The 20,140-nt window shown below is 40.9% G+C and overlaps 1 protein-coding gene across 5 annotated transcripts in view; it reads left to right on the top strand.

Annotated features, from left to right (window-relative positions):
* Nucleotides 1–20,140, top strand: part of tenm2b (teneurin transmembrane protein 2b) — a 175,452-nt gene that overhangs the window by 26,444 nt on the left and 128,868 nt on the right. For 3 of the 5 annotated variants that reach the window (XM_028982317.1, XM_028982318.1, XM_028982321.1), the window contains exons 2-3: nucleotides 3,910–4,180; nucleotides 16,147–16,206. In XM_028982317.1, the coding sequence (XP_028838150.1) occupies nucleotides 3,955–4,180; nucleotides 16,147–16,206 (286 nt within the window). In that variant the 5' untranslated portion in view covers nucleotides 3,910–3,954. Of the gene's footprint in view, nucleotides 1–3,909; nucleotides 4,181–16,146; nucleotides 16,207–20,140 lie in introns of those variants that run through there. The other 2 variants (XM_028982319.1, XM_028982320.1) reach the window with 2 other exon arrangements.

The following is a 20,140-nucleotide window of genomic DNA, read 5'->3' as shown; positions in this document are numbered from 1 at the left end:
CACCGGTCACAAAGTTGATCCTGTGCCACCTCCCCTACCCACAAATCCTTTTGTTTTCAGGCAGATTAAGGCGCTCAGCGCTCGGCCCAGTGGGGATTTTGGGGGATTAGTTTTAATGGAGCGCGAGGACTGACACTGCTTTGGTGAACGTGCATGAGTTGTTTTTCTCCTGGTGGCACTGGGCCGGAGTCCGTTTTCCAAGCTCCCGGTCTCTCTCTCAAATCCTAATGTCATCCTCTCAGTATTCCTTAATTGGTATGTGTTCACCTTCCTCTTTCCCCTCTATCTCTCTACCTCGCTGTCCTTGGCTTTTACATTGAAATTGACAATCTTTCATCTATTAGCTCTTGCCCAGTGTTTATGTATGTGACTGATAGTAAATTATACACGCACACTACATTACCATGAAAATTCTGTATACAGCAACAGGTCGAATTTACCTGTCAAGGGCACCCTTGGATACCTGGCAAGCGTTCAGCATGGGGGCATAAAATGATGACTTATTAAATCTCTCTCACACACGCAGACTCAGTTCTCAACATGACTTATGCGTAAAAATACTGATACATTATACGTTTTTTGCAGTAAACATTTATTAGGACCTTACTTGCACACCCCAAGGATATCCCAGTGGGCTCAAAGCTGGTGAAGTCCAGAGCGGAAGGGCACCCAGCAGCATATGGCGAAACCAGACCACTTTTATTTGGCTGGGATCAAGGTTTGAATCCCACGCTGTTTCTGAATGGCCATTTCTAGGAATACTGTTGGCTGGGTTCCTTGGGTTGGGAGCAATGGATCAACCCCTGCTGTCAATGGGATTTTTAAAACATTTGGTAGGGAAGCAGCATGCTATACTCCAGCATGCTATGCTGCCTTTTTACAAAGTGCTGATTTCTACAGAAAATTATCCCCCCAGAAAAGGACATATGTACGCATTAATTCATAATAATTACAGGTATAATTTTCACCATTATGATTTTGCAACCTGAGTGTATTTTATTTCTCAATGATCAAACATGACAGAGCTGAATTTTAATCTGTACTCACGACACGTGATTTAATTGTATTCAGTTGTCAGGCAGATCAACTGACTCAGCTGATCCAATTACAGTTTGGTGTTTTCTTTGTTATGAATGGATTTCTGTCTTCCATTCAGAAAGAAAGTGAAGTGATTGTCATTTTGAAACACTGCAGCGCAGCACACGGTGACACAACAAAATGTGTCCTCTGCTTTTAACCATCACCCTTGGTGAGCAATGGGCAGCCATGACAGGCGCCCGGGGAGCAGTGGACCATTGCGATACAAACCATTGGGCTGGTTCTGGAGCAACAGTGTCAGGATGGAAAGGAAGAACAAGATCTTTTGTAACCTTGCTGTTGCTTAGCATTTCCTACTATCACTGCTTTAGTGACTCACCAGAGTGAGGTTTGAGTGAGAAAGGCAGGATTATTTAATGATGTGTTACACTCTTTCAAAGCCTCCACCTCAAAACTGTTTGGCAGACTTTACATGTGGGGGTATGTGCTAGTCTTTGTTCTTCTGGATAGATGCATGAAACAAATCCGTCATTGTCCCATTTATGATTTTGCAAAAGGATGTGGGTAGTGTCTTTGTAGACAATTCACAATGGATATTTAATTACAACGATTCGTCAGATAACATAAATAATTTCATATCAAGACATGATTTGGATTTAAAGAACCTCTGACTTTCACGACCAAGCACCGACTTTGAGTTCTTTATTCCTGTTTAGGCTCCAAGGAAATCAGTGATCTTGTAACATGTTGAGTTTACAATTCAGAAAAGTTTATCTTTTATCGCGCTCTTCCCAACTGGGAGAAGTCTGTGTATTAGTTACTTTTTCTAACTTTCCAAAACCAGTGTCCCAATTGCCTCTTCTCCTTTCAGATCTGTTTTCATCAAACCAACAACAGACACAATGGCTCTGTCTGTTATGTGCTTGCATTGTCCCTAAAGGGTGGCAAGAATGGTTTATCTGTGCCCATGTTTGTGTAGCTCTGGCCAGGCTGCAGTAGTGCCGCTTAGCAGACAGATGTAGAGTGGGAGTGTGTCGCTGGGAGCGCCTGGCCACATTTAACAAAGTCTGCTATCAGTGACCATCTCTCCTCCCATTCTCCCTCGTTCCTCCTTGAGCCATGGGACACTGAGCTTTTTTAGTGATAATGAGCTGGAAGCGTTGTGACTCTCTCACTTCTCCCCCTCTCCCTGCTGCTCCATCTCTGGTCTCCAGGACGTGTGTTGCTGACAGCATGCGGAGTGGTGTGGTCTGTGTGATCACTGGGCTTCAAGTGCACCGTGAGTGCTGCTGATGACAGTAAATTCTCAAACGCTGCCTCTGACGGCTGCTGAGGAAGAGTTCCCCTCATTGTGTCCATGCTGAGACCTCAGTATGCTGATGTATAGGAAGCGACAGCTCAGTTTAGTTTGTGAGAGTCTGCATTATTACTGCACTTCTAAATGTCCTTCTAAAACATTTCCAGACCATAATTTCTAAAAAGCATTTCAGGAACAACATGGCCAATATCATACCATATCATCATTACATGTAATCAGAGTTAGGTAGTAACAAGGTACATTTTTCCAATACATTTACTTGAGTAGCTTTTAAAAAAAATAAATGTGATGGGTTAAAAGCAGAGGTCACGTTTTGTTGTGTGCACCATCTGCTGTGCTGTGTATCACAAAAACAAAATCTCTTTCACTTTATTTTTCATGGGATAGCTGCACTTTTTTTACAATAAATACTAGTTGTAAGTACATTGCATTCACACGTATTCAAATAAATAACATATTCAAATATGCTGTATTATTGATAGCAGCTAATTTACGTCTGGTCCATCCAAGGCTGGAAAATAAGAAATCAATGGTAGTTAGCTCAAATAAATCTGTCAACAGGAAATATAATCATGTACACATTAAATTGCATCTAATAATCAAGAAATGTCCAAACCATTTGTTTTTGTCACATGTTTCCAGCTGGTCACTTCTGATCACTACTGGTCCTCAAATATTTACTTCTCTACAATTTACAATGTATACCTGTTTATGTAATGTATGCCAGCGTACTACTACAGCCCAAGTTCTAGCAGTGTACCACAGCTTGAGGACCAAGGTCCAAGCAGGAAGAACAAAATAGTCACCTTTGTTTTGTATTATTCATGCCACATTATACATTTACTTTGCCTTTATTATGGCTCCAACCTTTTTTTTTTTTTTATCGTTATACATTCCTGACTCATACTTACATTCAACATGCTCAGTGACACTGGATAAAAAGTGCAGACAATGTGTATTCCCCATCTGAATCCTCCTCAGGATACCTGGTGAGGATCTTTAGCATCATCAATTTCTGAAATACCCTCTGCCTCAGTAAGATCTTCCTCTTCATCAGCATCCCTTTCTGGAGTCTCTCCGGAGCCTGGGATGAATCTTGCTGTCACCTGGAGCTCATGTTCCTTCCTCTTGGAAGAAAAGTTTTGTCAGAGAGTAATGTGTTCCAGTCGAGGGATATTATGATGTTTGAGGAGGTGGCATGGACCTAGTCAAAATGCAAAAGTTCTTCAGGAGGGCATATTCCTTTTAATATCCACTCCTTAGTATGTGGGTCTATTTGTCGGAAATGATCTATTAATTGTATTTATGTAGTAGAGCATTTAATTTAATAATGTGAATTTAATAATGTACACAATAGCATAAAACACCTTGGAATTTTGCATCCAAGGTTGTGCACACCACTTCCCACATTCTTAAAAGAGCCTCTCAGAACTGTCCCTTGACCCCACACACTTCTTTCTCTTCAGCCTTCTGTGCTGTCAACCTCCGATGTGCCCCTTTACATTCCAAACAAGCGCTGATGGGTTTTCTTCTCTCTCTGGCTTCATCTGCAGGTGACAGACGTGAGTGGACCAGGACCTCTGGGAGCGGCCGCAGCCATGGACATGAAGGACAGGCGGCGGCGTTCCCTGACGCGGGCCGGCTGCAGGAAGGAGCTCCACTACGCCACCAGCACCCTGGACGGCGAGGAATGCTGCGTCCCCACCCAGAAGTCCTACAGCTCCAGCGAGACTCTGAAGGCCTACGACCACGAGTCGTGCCTGCGCTACGCAGGATGCGTGGCAGAGCTGGTGCATCACGAAAGCGAGGAGTACGTCAGACAAGGTGAGACATATCTCACGCCGGTCCTCACTACCTACCTTCAGCCATCCACACACATGCCCACATACACAGAATGGAACATTTCCTGTGTCTACAGGAATTGAATGAGTCAAAAACTTGGACAGTTTTGTCATTAATTTCACAGATGGCTGAACTTGTGATATGAAAGGAACAAGTGATTCTGTTAGTCATGTGCTTTAAACCAAGTCATGTTTCATTTTTTTCTGTTTGAAATAATTACCAAATAAAACAATTCACAGAATCATTTAAGATAGCTGGCAATGCTGATAAGATAAAGATGCTGCAGTTCTGTAGCAGAATAATTAAGCAATAATGAGAGGGAGTGTATTCTAGCAATAATGAGAGGAAATGTGTTTGTAGATCAGCACAGCAGTGCTGATATTGAGCGCGTCTTTGCTATTATAGCACTGTAATGAATCCAGTAGACCCAGGCGTGGAGTCAAATTGCCTTTAATGCACAATCCCGAAAGCACAGCTCATTAATCCAGGCCAAGGTCAAATCCAGTATACAAGTTATAAAAGCATGGAAAGTGGTGCACGGACCGTACACATACAGAGTTTTAAAAAAGGTAAAACAGTCCTGACATTGCCATGGGCTATTACTTATCAGGCATGTAATAGGATCCTGAAATACACAAACATGCTACAACATTCAATTCTTCAAATTTGCTGGAGTTTCCATAAACAAAAAAACATTAAAGTAAAAGGAAGAAGATTGTGGACCAGTGAAGCTAGGTGTAACTGCTTAATCAGGAACAGCTTCAATATTGCAGTGAAATGCAGTGGTCATTTGTGATCTTCTAGTATCAGGATCGTAAATGAACTAATTTTTTCTTTTCAGCTTGCTTAAATGGTGTTATGTAAGTTAGATTTGCATACAGTATGCACACAGGGCATATAGGGGTCATTTTAAAAGCTGGGTAATACTTTCTTAATCAATAGACTGAACAATCATGGGATCAAAACCAGAATTTTTTTTGTCCATGCATGTAACACTGGTGTCTCTCGAGCTATATAGTATAATATATTGCATAATATGAAAGGGCAATACAGTAAAGGGCACAATATATGTGTTATATACTTGACACACATCGAATATAAAGTGCAAACATGCTTTGTGTAATGAATGTATATTTAGTTGAACACATTATGCAGATAAAGAGATACTGATTGTATGTATAGGGTAGCCTGGAATTCTGCATTAACTTGTCATGTTTATCAGTAGCTTCATGATTAATTAAAAAACATAGTGAGATTAAGTTTCCATCATAAAAAAAATCTTTCATTCATGTCAGTGGTTAGGCAGGCAACAGATGGCAAAGAAGGAAAATGCTACTTAAAGAGATGTTAAAAAGAAAAAGGCTTTTCAGAATGCAAATTCCAGTCTGGTTCTCTTTTATACCTTTTCGTCATGTGAGATTTTCTACATGCTGAACAACTTCTGTACAAACTTGATCGTTTTAGACAGGGAAAACAATGTTCAAAAATCTGATGAAAACCACAATTATTCAGAGCTATTATGTGTATTTTGTAATCATCAGACATTGTTCACAGAACAATGGCAGTAGCTGTTACCTCAAGCAATGTTAATGCAAATTTGTCATCCAAATAAGTGAAAAAAAAAGGTCTGATTCGAACTTTGACTTGTTGAGACCCTTATCACCCAACTTCTTCGTGTTTAGCTGCTAATGCAGAAATGAGCGGATACGCCAGCGAGACCCATGCACCCAAACTCATGACCAGCGGGGTCTCAGCTGTCATTATTGTATCATATCCCTCTCTATTCTGGAGCTGAGAAACACTCAATCTCACCCGCTTTATGGCCGCTGCGGAAAAAAAATCGATTGCTGCATGAATGTGCAAGACGCTGTGATAATTCATGTTCGACACCTCCAGCTCCTTTGAAACGGAGGCAGGAGTTAAGAAAGGGAAGGGTCCTCTGAAACGTCCTCAAATGAAAAGCCAAGCAGAGATGAATTCAGCCACAGGCAGGTGACCTTTGGCAGCGGCCGAGGTTTTTTTTTTTTTCTGATGAATGAACAGAATAGAGGTCATCAGCCTTGCACATGTCTTTGTCCTCCTTTTCTTCCTGTTTTTGTTGAAAATTGGGTGTTTTTTTTTTATTTTCTATTTTTTTACGAATTATGAATTATGAAAATGTCTGCAAGTGGGCCAGTGAGATTAGCTGTTTGGCGTGTCTGGCTCACCTGCCTCATACAGTCACGTTTGCTAAATTTTGTGGGTGGCTAACCTTTTGATGGCTGGAGTGATCTGGGTTAACACAGCACTCCGAATGGGACCGACTCCAATCCGAGCCAGAGCCTGGAGCTTTGTCTGTGGAGGTTTTTTTTTTTGATGTGGAATTAACCGCAGAGGCACCCATTTATTTCGGTAGCCTATTCATTCCGCATTTTCTTTTTTGTGCCGTTCACTCTGCGAAGATCAGCTCAGACAAAGATCAAAGCGAGAACAAAGACTTGAGTCCTCAGTCAGTCTGAGATTTAATGGCGGCCCTTGCCGGCAACTGGCTGCGACTAGAAGGCACCCAGAGCAACGTCTGACCTTGTCTCCTCACTTCTTCACCTGCTGTAAAAATAACCCGGGATATCATGTCCCTGCACATACTCACACGGTCTGCAGTGTATTACGCGGGGAACCAGTGATGGAGACAGCAGGCACGGGGGTCAGATTTTAACAACCTGACCGTCCTGTGTGGGTCTATCCCAATTTCACCACAGACAAAGTGGGCTGCCACGAATCACTGCCAATCACTTGTGTTTGATGAGGAAGAGGTGCTGCTTTCATTTCCTGATCAAACAGAGGCCATAGAGATGGTTTCCTGTCTGCAGTGCTGCTTCAGAAGAAAAACAGTTCTGTGATGGAGATAAAACAGGAAGGGAGGTGAGAGGTTGTTGACCTTTCATTGTCCATAATACACAGCAATATTCAATGGATAAATAATCCATTGGAATGGAAAATGTAAATAAATAAATACATTACAGCTGAAAAAGAAACATCATTGCTTATTAGTACAGTTCCTGACAAAAGTCTTGTCACTTATGTACAAATTGACCTCAAGTGGCGCTTTTTTTTTTTTTACAAGAAATGCCTCATTTTATTCCCAACAGCTTTTGTAATTGGTGGGTGTGTGGGTGGTTGTGGCTTGTGGGTAACACACTCGCCTTATGAACCAGAAGACCCAGGTTCAAATCCCACTTACTACCATTGTGTCCCTGAGCAAGACACTTAAACCTAAGTTGCTCCAGGGGGGGACTGTCCCTGTAACTACTCATTGTAAGTCGCTCTGGATAAGGGCGTCTGATAAATGCTGTAAATGTTGTAATAATGTTTCAGAGCAAAACAAAACTGTCAAAAAGTATTCTAATATTCAAAGCTTGGTAAAGCCCATTGAGTCAATTTTTACAAAGACATAAATGTTGTCGACTTGTCATATGAGCTTCACCTGTGACTAAAAATGGATCAATGAGGTCTCAGGTGTGTGTAAAAAGAACCCCAGTACACTAGACCTTCACATCAACTGCAACTAGACCTCTGCAAAAATGCCAAAGATTCACCCTGAGACTAAAGTGTAGATTATCAAGAGGCTGAAGACCAGATCCACTGCTGATGTGGCAGATACCTTCAATGTGTCTCAGCGTCAAGTACAGAGGATAAAAAAAGATTTGAAGAGACCAGGTCAGGCACTGCTCAAGAGGACCGTTTGTTGGCTCAAAAATCCAAGGCCAGCCCATTTTCTAATGAGGCAGAGCTCCATGAGACCTGGTCACCTGAAGTCCCTGTGTCAAACATAACAGTTTGTCGGATTCTGTCTTGAAATGGCCTCCATGGTCGAATCAGTGCACAGAAGTCAGCACTAAACTAAAGACAATTGACAAACCGTGTGGCATTTGCCAAGGCCCACAGCCTGCTAAAAGGATGGACGCTGGAAAAGTGGCAGACGGTGAATTTTTCTGATGAATCTTCTGTTGAATTACACCACAGTCACTGCAAACATTGCAGGATACCTACTGGTGCCCTCATGGATTCGAGATTCGCCCAGAAAACAGTGAAGTTTTGTGGCAGAAAATTCATGGTCTGGGGTTACATCCAATATGGGGGTGTACGAGAGATCTGCAGGGTGGAAGGCAATAGTCTGAATCACCAAGAAATCTTAGCTACCTTTTATATTCCCAACCATAAAAGAGGCCAAATTCTGCAGCAGGATGGTGCTCCATCACATACTTCCATCTCCACATCAAAGTTCCTCAAGGCGAAGAAGATCAAGACGCTCCAGGATTGGCCAGCTCAGTCACCAGATGTGAAGATCATTGAGCATGTGTGGGGTAGGATGAAAGAGGAAGCATGGAAGACGAAACCAAACTCTGGGAGGCATGCAAGACTGCTTTCTTTGCTATTCCTGATGATTTCACGAATAAATTGTATGAAACCTTGCTAGGACCTAAATTTAAGTTAAAGCAGCAGGGGTAGACCTACATGGTGGCTATGGACTGCCAGTTATCCAAGATATTGAGAGAGCATCTTGCATTCATTTGCGAATGTAAATGTCAATAGTAAAAATAAAACATTTAAATGCAGATAGAAGAGCTGCCTGTTCTGCTGCATCAAAGACTCATCTCTCATTAAAAAGATGCAGAAAAATACCAGCACAGAAATATTTTTTCCCCATGACAGCGGGCTACACCCGTCTCCCGGTATTGTGTGTTTCGTCTAGACCATGAATGTAAGATGACACCCTGTTTTCAGACATACTTTGAGAAAAGCATCTGGGCCAGTAGCCTTACTCACTTGCTTCACAGTTAGGTCCCTCCTTCTGGGGAGGGGGCTTCCTTATCTAACATTGGATGGGAACAATATTTAAAAGCCCTGTGTCGTGGTATTGCGAAATATCATCACTCGCAGGTGTCCTCTTAGCTCCAATAGTCTACTTTGTAACATATTTAGGTAGTTCAGCTGCTGACTATACCATCTGCACACAGTGTCTCTATCAAGAGCCGTGAGGTAGGATGGTGAGACAAAAAAAAGTGATAAATTTCTGCTCATAACACAACGCTGACATTTGCTAGTGCAGTCAAAACATTCATACAGCATCAAGTCTTCCTTTAACACTCATTTAGTTGATCCCACATTTACACCCAGTTTGTCAGTCTTAACACTGACAGTGTTGCTTTCGCTGTCTGAAACTTGCTGTGCACTTCTGAAGTTTTCACAGATTAATTTTTGATGTGACATGGTTCACATCCATAATAACCTTAAAATGATTGCCATATTAGCCACCAGTACTCAATTTGATTTTACTCTACCATTCACGCTTCACATTTCACATTTTCTCACATGTCTTCAGGGCCCCAGTAAACCAGGCCCAGTCAACCAGTGCCATGTTGGGTAAATTCACAAGCTTTTCCGAACGTGGCAAGGTTTCAGAGGCCATGTAAACCATGGCTGCTTTGGCGGGGGCCATATGGCGAGGGATGAGAGCAGATCCGGGGAGTAGCAGTAATGACTGTGTCGAAACGAGCAGGCACAGACCCCCGGCACCTTAAACACTCCCATTGCCCCCATAAGAGCAGTTTGTTTCTCCACAACATCTGGTGCCATGCCCTTGTACAGTACCACTATGTCCGGCACTCACCAAAAACAGATTTCCCAAACTGTGCCACTCTAACTGTGTGTGTGTGTGTTTTGGTGTGCATGTAAGCTTTTTTTGTAATAACATCATATGGGCAAACTAATTACCCCCAAAATTTACATTTATCTGGAAATTTTAAAAAGTTAATTTGGTTTAGGTAATGAGGTTAGGTTTATGCTTAAAGGTCCCCTGAAATTTTCCCTTTGTGAGATTATTTAACAGTAATACGAGTTCCCCTAGCCTGTCTATGGTCCTGCAGTGGCTATAAATGGAAATAGGTGTAAAAAGTGCTTTGGCCATTCTGCTTCGCCGCTCAGAGAGCGGCAGCTCAGATGGTCGGATCTGGAGTTTGTCCTCTTATGTTGTCATAAGAGGAAAGGTTACCTCCTCTTTCTCATGCTTTGTCTGCCCAGAGAAATTCCCACCCCTCCCCTAAAAAAGTAACTCCAATGGGAAAGCGGCTGACACGACTTGCTGTCTTGTGTCAGTATTGTGGTTGGTGAATGGTGTTGATGTCGTCATTTCCACCAATGCCAGTCACTTCTATAGGGCACTCCTCATTATCGTTATTATTATCATTAGGCAGTGGTGGCCTAGCGGTGAAGGAAGTGGCCCCATAATCAGAAGGTTGCTGGTTTGAATCCTGATCCGCTGAGGTGCCATTGAGCAAAGCACACTGTTCCCCAGGCACCTGTCACGGCTGCCCACTGCTCAACAAGTTTGATGTTAAAAGCAGAGGACACATTTTGTTGTGTGCAATGTGTTTCACAATGACAATCACTTCACTTTGACTTTTTCCACTCTCATTTAAAGCTATAGACACCGAACCTTTGGAACCAGACATGGAACCTTTAAAAAGATTAGGTCATTGCGCAATTCTTATCCTTAGTCTTACCAAAAATGTCTCTCTGTGTGTGTGTGTGTGTGTGTGTGTGTGTGTGTGTGTGTGTGTGTGTGTGTGTGTGTGTGTGTGTGTGTGTGTGTGTGATTAATAGTTCTGCTTCTATCCAGATCAGAATTTTTTATAATGAATTATTATTTTACCCTCTTACAAATTGTCCTCGTTACAAACCGTATGTTAATAGGAATGTCAATATGTGTCATGATTGCGATTTTTGATCATTTCCGTGATGTTGACGGTTCGTGGAGTTGTGTTTTTAGGATGCAGTATTGATGAGAGGGGGCTGCTGATGTGTTTATGCTACACTACAGGAATATCGAAGAGCTTGAGGCTGCACTGATGGATGGGGGTTTTGGGGTGGAGTAAAGATGAGTGGATGACGTTTGTAGGAGATTCAGTTAAATGCTAGAGAAGAGGTTTTGTGGTAGCAAGTTGGAAGCAAGGTGTTTATTTCATGTTAGTAGTAGTAGTAGTACTTATATTAATTCCCGTAAGTCCTTACAAATATTCATACATCCTATCTATGTGGGCAATAAGCTTTAATGATGTTTAGACAAGGTGTTTCAGAGGTGTTAAAAAAAAAAAAAGTTAGCTTCCTTTTATTTTGAGAGTGAATATTACACATGGCCAGATGAAAATATTAAGATACACATAATATTTTGTAATCATAATTAAGCAATTTTAAAATGTGTAATTAATTCTTAATTTGAAACAAATTCCATCATTCAGTGTCATTATGCTGTTGAATGTCTTTATATGAATCCATGTAAAATGTTCCTTTGGTATGTATTAGTTATGTAACTATAATAGTTCCCATGTATGTATAGTAATGTCAGTTTTTGTCTTTGGAAATAAATCCATCAAAGACGTCAGAAGACAGTTCTTCTCATGTTACTTGAACATTGGTAGGTTTTTGCTTGAAACAGTTTGGCCCATATGTGTGCGTCGCCATCTGGGTCATTTCATTAAGGGCTCCTTGGTGCACTTTCTGTTCCAGAGCAGACCCTGGTGCTCCATCACTTCCTGCTCATAACCCGCACCTCGTATGGATGATTGATGGAAGGCAAAGTATCATTCCGCTTTAATGATTCAGAGCAGTTTATTCGGTCATTGTAGCTGTGGAGCTAAATCCCAGGAATAAAGATTTAAAAGCCACAGTCCTTCAACTAGGAACCATTCATCACAGGGCGAATACAAAAAACACCAGAATTTAATTCCAGCAGACCATTATCAGAGCATAATTTTAAAAAAATTCTGGTTTAATTATTGTGTTTGGGGGTAACCATGGAATGCTGATTATTCCTGATTATTCCAAGGTGTCTCCTCTGTAACCTCTGGAAGATGTGGCATCTTCTAGTTTGTAGATTACATTGCTAAGAGCTGTGGCGTACAAGGCCTGCCTGAGAAGGCGAATTTACACAAAATCTCAGTTTCTGTGAGGATAAAGACCCTCTTTCTCTACGAACACCACTCTGGTGGCCCAGACTGGCTGATTATCTGCCCCTTGTACGCCTTTGAAACGGTTATCTGGTGAGATGCAGAATCAGGAGGGGCAGATTTGGCCTGAGAAGCTTCAATACTTAATCTCCTCTGAGCCCCACATCCCAAGCCTGACTTGGCTACAGACACCGCGCCATGTTGTCTCCAGGATCTCCAGGCATAAAGAGGAATCAGGACTGATCTTCTTCACATGCCGTACATCAATAAAGGAAGGCACTGTAATACAGGATTTTTTTTTCTCCCTCTCCCTGACTTCGATTTCTGAAACGGGAATACCGCAGCTCATTGGACGACTTGTTATCCCAAATCCATCTGTTATCTGAAGTCAGCTGCCATTGCACGTGAGTTAAAGAGGTAACAGGCAGATGGGGACAGCCTGTCTGAAGGCCAGCTATCGAATTTAGTAACTCAATACAACAATTTGTATTTTTGTGATCTACTTTTAGTCCCACACATCTCTTTTTCAAAGACCCCATTAATGCTCGAGTCAGACCTCTCATTGGGGTACTCTTAGCCTTTAAGTGGCGCTCTTATTTTGCATAAGATAAACGATAATGCAGCCAAGTGAACCTTGATTTTCACCCCCCTCTAGACCCTAATGGGCTTTAATGCAAGTTTCCAGGCATGCGTGAGCCTTGGAAATTAACCTGGTGTTGAAAATTGGCCCTCCAGTTGCAGAGGCACCACATAGTATCTTGAACCTTCCTCTGAAATGATCGGCCTTAAGTTATTAAAAATCGTTTCCCTGACATCATTTCAAACAATAAAAAAAATGTTATGTTACAGTACTCAGCTCACGCTAAACAAGACGTAACAGAGTTTCCTGCTGTTGACTTGTCTCGTACTGACTTTTAAACAGTTGGTTTTATTATGGCCGTGTGAGTTCTGATTACACAGACATTTTGGAACGAAATACCTGAGGACAGCAATAAAGGGAGCGGGATGCACTTTTATGTGCTATGCACGACTGTAAATGCTGCAGATTCACTGGCCAAAAAGAGGCGTGAATTAATATTATCACATGGAGCTCATTTTTATTACGAGTAAGCTTTAGTAAGTAGTTTGCAGTGTGTTGAGTTTAGCAAAATATTACACATTCTCACCGGTAATAAGTAAGCACAGCGTGTGAAAGTGAGGTTTACTTTAAATTTTGTTTAATGAAGTGAATTGAATGACCATAAATCTTTCTGACTGAATATTAATTATTTAACTATAAAGTAATTAGAACTAATCAAATAAAGCCGCAGGGTAGATTCTGGTCTATTTTTCATCATTGGCTGTGATTTGTAATCATTGTTGGGTTTATTTGGAGCAGCCGCTTTACCTAGTATCCAAACTGGAGAACCCGGAGGAATTCCGAAAGTCGGAATCCGAAAGTGGGAATTTGCCCCTCTGTGTAGCTCATATATATTAAACGACTTTTACATGTATGCCATTTAGCCAACACCAAAGGTCTTTTACAGTCAGTAGTGACAGGAAGTAACTCAGGATTAAGTGTCTTGCTGATGAGTGTGTTACCCACTAGGCTACTACCACCATCCTATCACACAAATATACTTCAGCAGACTTGTGATCGGAAGGTTGCAGGTTCAAATCCTCCAATGTCAAGGTTCCACTGAGATCCCCTTGAGCAAGGTACTGTCCCCCCTCTGCTCAATAAAGGTGATGGGTTAAATGCAGAGGACACATTTCGTTGTGTTACAGGCAACCATGTTGCTCTACTGGAGTGTCCAGCATAGACAACTCCTCTTTATTTATTATTAACGCAGGTACAACGTGGAATAAACACATGGAAGGGCAGTCCAGGGGGTTAAATAGTTAATGGAGAGTTCAGTTGGATTGCTGCACTGCCGCAGGCCTACGATCACATTAGCATTACTCTGTTTATGAATTTTAAATATGATGGGTAATACAATGGTTCACATTTCTGATTTAAGGGTATGCTACAGAATAAAAACTAGGCCTCTGTGTTCCTACATTTGGGAGTGGAGGTTTTAGGCACTGTGTTTTCTTTTTGTGCTTCTCCCATTTTGTACATTTGGTTGCCTCCATTCAGCTTTAGTGAAAGGTGAAGATGTAATTCAGTGAGTGAGATGAACATGCACCCAGACCCTTTCAAGAATCACTCTCAGTGAATAAAACACTTTGAAATGACCCAAATGCTTGTGAAAGGACTGGAAGTCAAGGAACCTTTTTTTTTTTTTAGGGGTGTTGACCACCATCAATTCAGGGTGTGTTGACTATCATCTCCCAGTGAGCACTCTATGTGTGATGATGATGATAATGGGTGAGCCTCGTCTGATCAATAAACAGGTTTTGCTTTGGAGGAACCAAAGATTCCAGAACCAAAGATTCCAATTAGTACAGGTTGGTTAGTACAAACCTGAACAAAAGCTACATGGATTGAGTTTTGCTGATATGATGCTGTTTAGTTATAATTTTTAACATGTTTATGCTCATATGACACCCATTCCATGTGTATTTCTATGCAATTATTGCATTAATGAGATGTAGTTACTACAACGTTTAGACAGCAAAGCAGTGGACAATGACTAGAAATAATGATAAAAAAATATGTGCTTGTTGAGAAAAATATTTCAATAAAAGCAAATAAAAAGAAACCCAGTCTTTGATTACAATTATTCAATTCCCACACGTCCCTCAATGAGTTTTAGCAGCAGGAAAGTCAAAACCCACAGATACCAAGTGTCAGACATTTTAATTAGCAGCTCTGATCTCGTTGCACATCCTGCTTTCCTGTTGTTTTTTTTAAAAGATTACTGTTGTTCTTTTGTGCAGCACGCGGTTTCTCCAGTGTCATTAATATGCATGTTATTAAATAAGAAATAAAGTGACCGAAGTGAAGGATTTTTCAAATGCTATGAGGACACATATACCTGTAGGCGAGGGAACAATGTCCAGTTGCCATAGCAACCACACCCTCAACAAGTGAGTTCCTGCTCGCGCTTATCTTGCATGAGATGATATAAAGAAATGAGGCGGTTTTGTCTTCATCTTGAGGGAATGCGCCGTCTCCTGTTGGACGTGGTGTTATCACATGCAGAGGGCTCTGTCAGGGGAAGCCACGGCTCTGCATTTAACAGCGGCCTGTTAGCACAGAGAGTGCACTTGACTCACTGTCCTCTAAACCATGAGTGTTTTTGTTGCCGCACTTTTAGTGAAGCACACAATGCCATTCTTCCTCCCCGATGCAGTCAGCAGCGTTTTATAGCACAAGTGTCAGGTCTGACTGCACACAGCGGGCTTTCCCAACACGGTTCATGTGCCACTCACTGTGGGCTCTGGTACATCTAACACTGTGGTGTGCCCCCCAATTTACTCTGTTTACCACAACCAAGAACAGTACTACAAAATTATATTACAAACAAAAAAATTACTTGGCTATATATGTATGAACTGTATTTGTGAATGAATGATTTTTGCTGAAATTGTGTGTATATAAATGTTTCAAGAAAACTGAGGAAGTGAATTAATGAACAAGCGAATAAACCAATTAATGTATGAACTTATATTGAAAGATGTCCTTTTTATAGTTATCTGTATCTAAAAATAGGAATGCAAAGAAATGATGAGCCAATGAATGAATGATATTTACTTAAAAGATATACATTTGCATTATGTATAAAATGTTTCTGAGTAAGATAAGTTAAAAAATGAATGAATTACCAAATAATTTAATTATCAGTTTAAATAAATAAACATACATGAATTAACATATTTAACATATTTAAATAAAAATACATTCCCTGAAATCTAAATAAATATTTAACAGCAAGATGAGTGACTGACTGCATGAATGAATGAATCTCTTTTAGCTACACTGTATGCAAAGAAATAATGAACGAATGAAGTAATCTTATCATGTTCTCACTCATCCAGCTTATGTGGTGCACGCTCCTGTGGGTCTCAGGTACTTCCTGTCAGGTATGCAGTATAAAGGTACGTTTCCCACCATGCCCAGATCTACTGCCCTTGTGGTTGCTACTCCCAGCCCCTGCCACCTGACGTCAGAACTCACCCTGACCCCACGTCCCATGTGTAGCTGAGTGCTGTGTGTGCAACAGTGTAGTCCGCTGTGTTCTCCGAAGAACCTCCTGGTCCCAGTGTAAATCTATCCTTATCATCCCATTAATTGCTCTATTAATTATTCACACAAATCTGTAATAATGCATACTTCTATCAGGTCTACACATCTAATATGTGCAATTTACATATGAATGTGTAAACAAGAGTACACAACATCACAGTGTCACACAATGCGTTTTAGCCACTCCCTCTGAAGTGTGACAGTCTGTGTGTTCCTATCATACCTTGTGGATGACATCTTCCATAATGAATGATGTTATATTATTTCTGCAATGTGTTGCCTGATTCAGTTGACATGTGGATGGTGATGGGTTGTCACCTCTGGCACCATACTGCGTTTCCCAATAATATGCAAATTTGTCAAATTACGCATGCAAATCACTCAGTGTGGCAGAGCAGGCAAATACTTGGCGCTGGTGTCAACTAAATCAGCCATGTCAATGAATTGTCTTCCGGCTTCGATCGCTGAGTCATGCAACTCAGCGCATCTTATGCAGTAAAAAAAGTGAATGCTGATAAGCTGATGAGCCATCATTATGAAGTTTTGGCCCATGGGATGATGTGATAGGGATTTATGAAATAATAATAATACCAAAACGGGAGTAAAAAGGTCACAAGTGGACTTATGAGCCATAAAAGACTGATTCCCATTACGTGCAGCAATTAAGCATTGTATTTTGCTGTGTTGAGTACAGAGTTGCTGAAGTGATTGCGCTGCATCTTTCTAGTACCTGTTGTCTTTGTAACTCCCACCCTCTCAGCACACGTGTTTTACCTGCTGCCTTGCGACACATGTACATCACAGCCTTTTTTTACTCCATTAGTACATTGCGGCTCTCAAATGAGTTGTTTTTTTAATTAGTTGAAATCCCTCTTCTCAGCTCATTGCGAGAGATTGCACTTGTAAAGCTGTTTTAATTAGTGTTGGAAATATATTGGTTGTGGTTGGCTTTTAAAGTTAATTGGTTTTTTGGAGCTCATACTTAATTGGACGTCAGTTTATTGATTTCATTTTCATGCACTTTGGTGTGAATTTAAGCCAGTATGGCATAACATCACTCATTTGATAATAACTAATACATAAATAAATAAATAATCATACTAATCAAAATAATCAATAGGTTTTAGATTTTACACAGGTGCAAATTTTATAGCTGACTTACTCACCACCAAGTCCTGTTACTTGTGGCTTCAGGAGGCCATCCTGGGACACTGGGCACAGGGCAGGGACTCACCCAGGGCAGGGTGCCAACCAGCTCTAATCCTATTCTGGGAGGCAGAAGTCACCCTTCTACTGAGTATCACTGAGATGTAATAATACAAAAATTGTATTATTGTGGTACATACATTGGTGTTAGAGCTGCATGTGAATCAAGCATTAAAACTATAGTATGAAATGTGCAATACAGTGAGGCTGTGTGGCTTTAATGTTTATTTAGATTTATCTTCTACAATGTTCTCTGGCCCAGCTGTTCCTGTGCAGCAGGTAGGCGGCAGTTGGTCATGTGACATAGTGAATGTAAACAGTGTAATAAAGCAGAATGATATGTCAACGTGTCATTATAGTGAGTTATTGTTACTGTCAGGAGGCCAATAAAATGCCAGGTGGGAACATACTGAGGGAAAATGAATTTATTATTATTTAGAAAATGCAGCTGAACTAGTGCTTAACACACTTTACGCAGTTTTCACTAGACAATTTAAGATGTAGCACATCGTGAGTTTTGTCTTCCGGACCTTTATAAATAATACTTCTTGTTGAGTGTTTCTGAAACACAAATGTCCAATATTAATTATGTTCTTTTAAAACAAAATTTAAGATAAGAAGCTCTCCCACACCCTACTTCAACATTCAGAATGATTTAAACCCACTCCTGTCTCATGTGCTGGTGTAGCACATGGTCCCCCTCCTGTCCTCCTCCATTTCTCTCTGTTCTATACATTCCTAAATACCCCTTTATCAGCAGACATCACAAACGCGGCCTCTGCAGTAGACATCATGGGACCGCAGATTGCGGCTGTAGTAACACGCTCACACATGCTCTGCATCTCATGTAGTTTCATGGACACATCCCATATTAACACTCCACAGATCAGCCCTACAGACAACTCACATTTATTATTAAGCAACTGCATGTTAGTAATGCAGTAACTACATGGAATAAATTGATGGAAAGAGAGCCTGGGCCTACTGATGAAATTTTAAGGTGACATTTAGTTTTAGTATGAATATCATTGTTTATTGCCACAAACTGCAGTGACACGACCAGAGAATGATATTAATATATTATATTAATTCACCCTTGATACCTGTATTCCTCTGAAGCACAGTGTATTAAACAGTATGTAATGCTGTGTACTTCCCAAACCTGAAATGCAACAAATGAGTAGTACTTTTACACTACAATATTTTTATGTTATTTATAATATGGTATTTACAACAATATACTGTGGGATGTCCCATTATCATAATTTGATATCATGTTGTTAATGTACAATGCTCTCCCAGTTTTTCAGTGTTACATGTGATATGATGAAATGGCATAATATTCTTGTAATGTTTGCATAATGCTTTAATATTCATATTCCTTTTGATTTCCTTAGTTGATATAGGCCATAGTGTCCTTCTCTAGCTCCACCAAAAAGGACTTTATTTGTATTCATAGTCAGTTGCTCTTTTTTTTATCTTCATCTATTCATAAACAGCGTGACAGCACTGTCTTTTTCTACTTTTGAATATTTATTCTGCTTCCAAGGTTTTTCAAGACTAAAAAGAATAACTGAACGACCACAGAATGGTTCTCTGAGCTGGATGCCCTTTGTCGTTCAGTGGAGATAAATGTTCAGTTCTGAGGAACTGAAGAAATATCACATCGGTAAAAAATTATGGCTCCTTTAAGCCCTGACCCTCTAAACCACAATCCACCAAAAAAGGGTCCCATATCAAATATGAAAGTCATTACACACGCTGTACACAGAACACACAAAAACCATACATGAATGCACGCTCACACACAGAGAACTATACAGAACTACACAGAACTGTACAAGGGTCAAAAAATTTTGTCCTACTTAAAATGATTACAGAGGTCTGTAATTTTCATCACTTAAACTGTGAGAGACAGAATGTAAAAAAATCACATTGTATGATTTATTTGTATATGGTGCAGAAAATAAGTATTTAGCACCTACAAACAAGCAAGAACTCCGTCCCTCACAGACCTTCGTCTTTAAGAAGCTCTTCTATCCTTCACTCGTTACCTGTATTAATGGAACCTGTTTGAACTTGTTATCTGTATAAAACACGCCTGTCCACACCTTCGAACAGTCAGACTCCAACCTCCACCATGGCCAAGGCCAGCGAGCTGTCTAAGGACACCAGGGAAAAGATTGAATACCGGCACAGGACTGGGACGAGCCAATCTACAATAGGCAAGAAGCTTGGTGAGAAGAGATCAACCTGTTGGAGCAATTATTAGAAAATGGAATCACTGACAATCTCCCTCGACCTGGGGCTCCATGCAAGATCTCATCTTGTGGGGTACAAATGATCTTGAGAACTGTGTGGAAACAGACCATAACTACACGGGGAAAACTGGTCAAAGAGCTGAAGAGGGCTGGGACCAGAGAACTAGCATTAACACACCACGTGGTCAGTCCAGCAACAGCCCCAAAACCTCACAGTTCTTGAGAAGATCTGCATTTAAGAATCGGCCAGGACACCAGCTACAGTGTGTGCAAACAGGATACATTTGACCTCGGTCATTTTGAAACAAGGTTCCATTAC

Source organism: Denticeps clupeoides, chromosome 6 (genome assembly GCF_900700375.1).
Source record: "Denticeps clupeoides chromosome 6, fDenClu1.1, whole genome shotgun sequence".
Taxonomy (NCBI): domain Eukaryota; kingdom Metazoa; phylum Chordata; class Actinopteri; order Clupeiformes; family Denticipitidae; genus Denticeps; species Denticeps clupeoides.
This window is presented reverse-complemented; position numbering and strand designations above follow the sequence as displayed.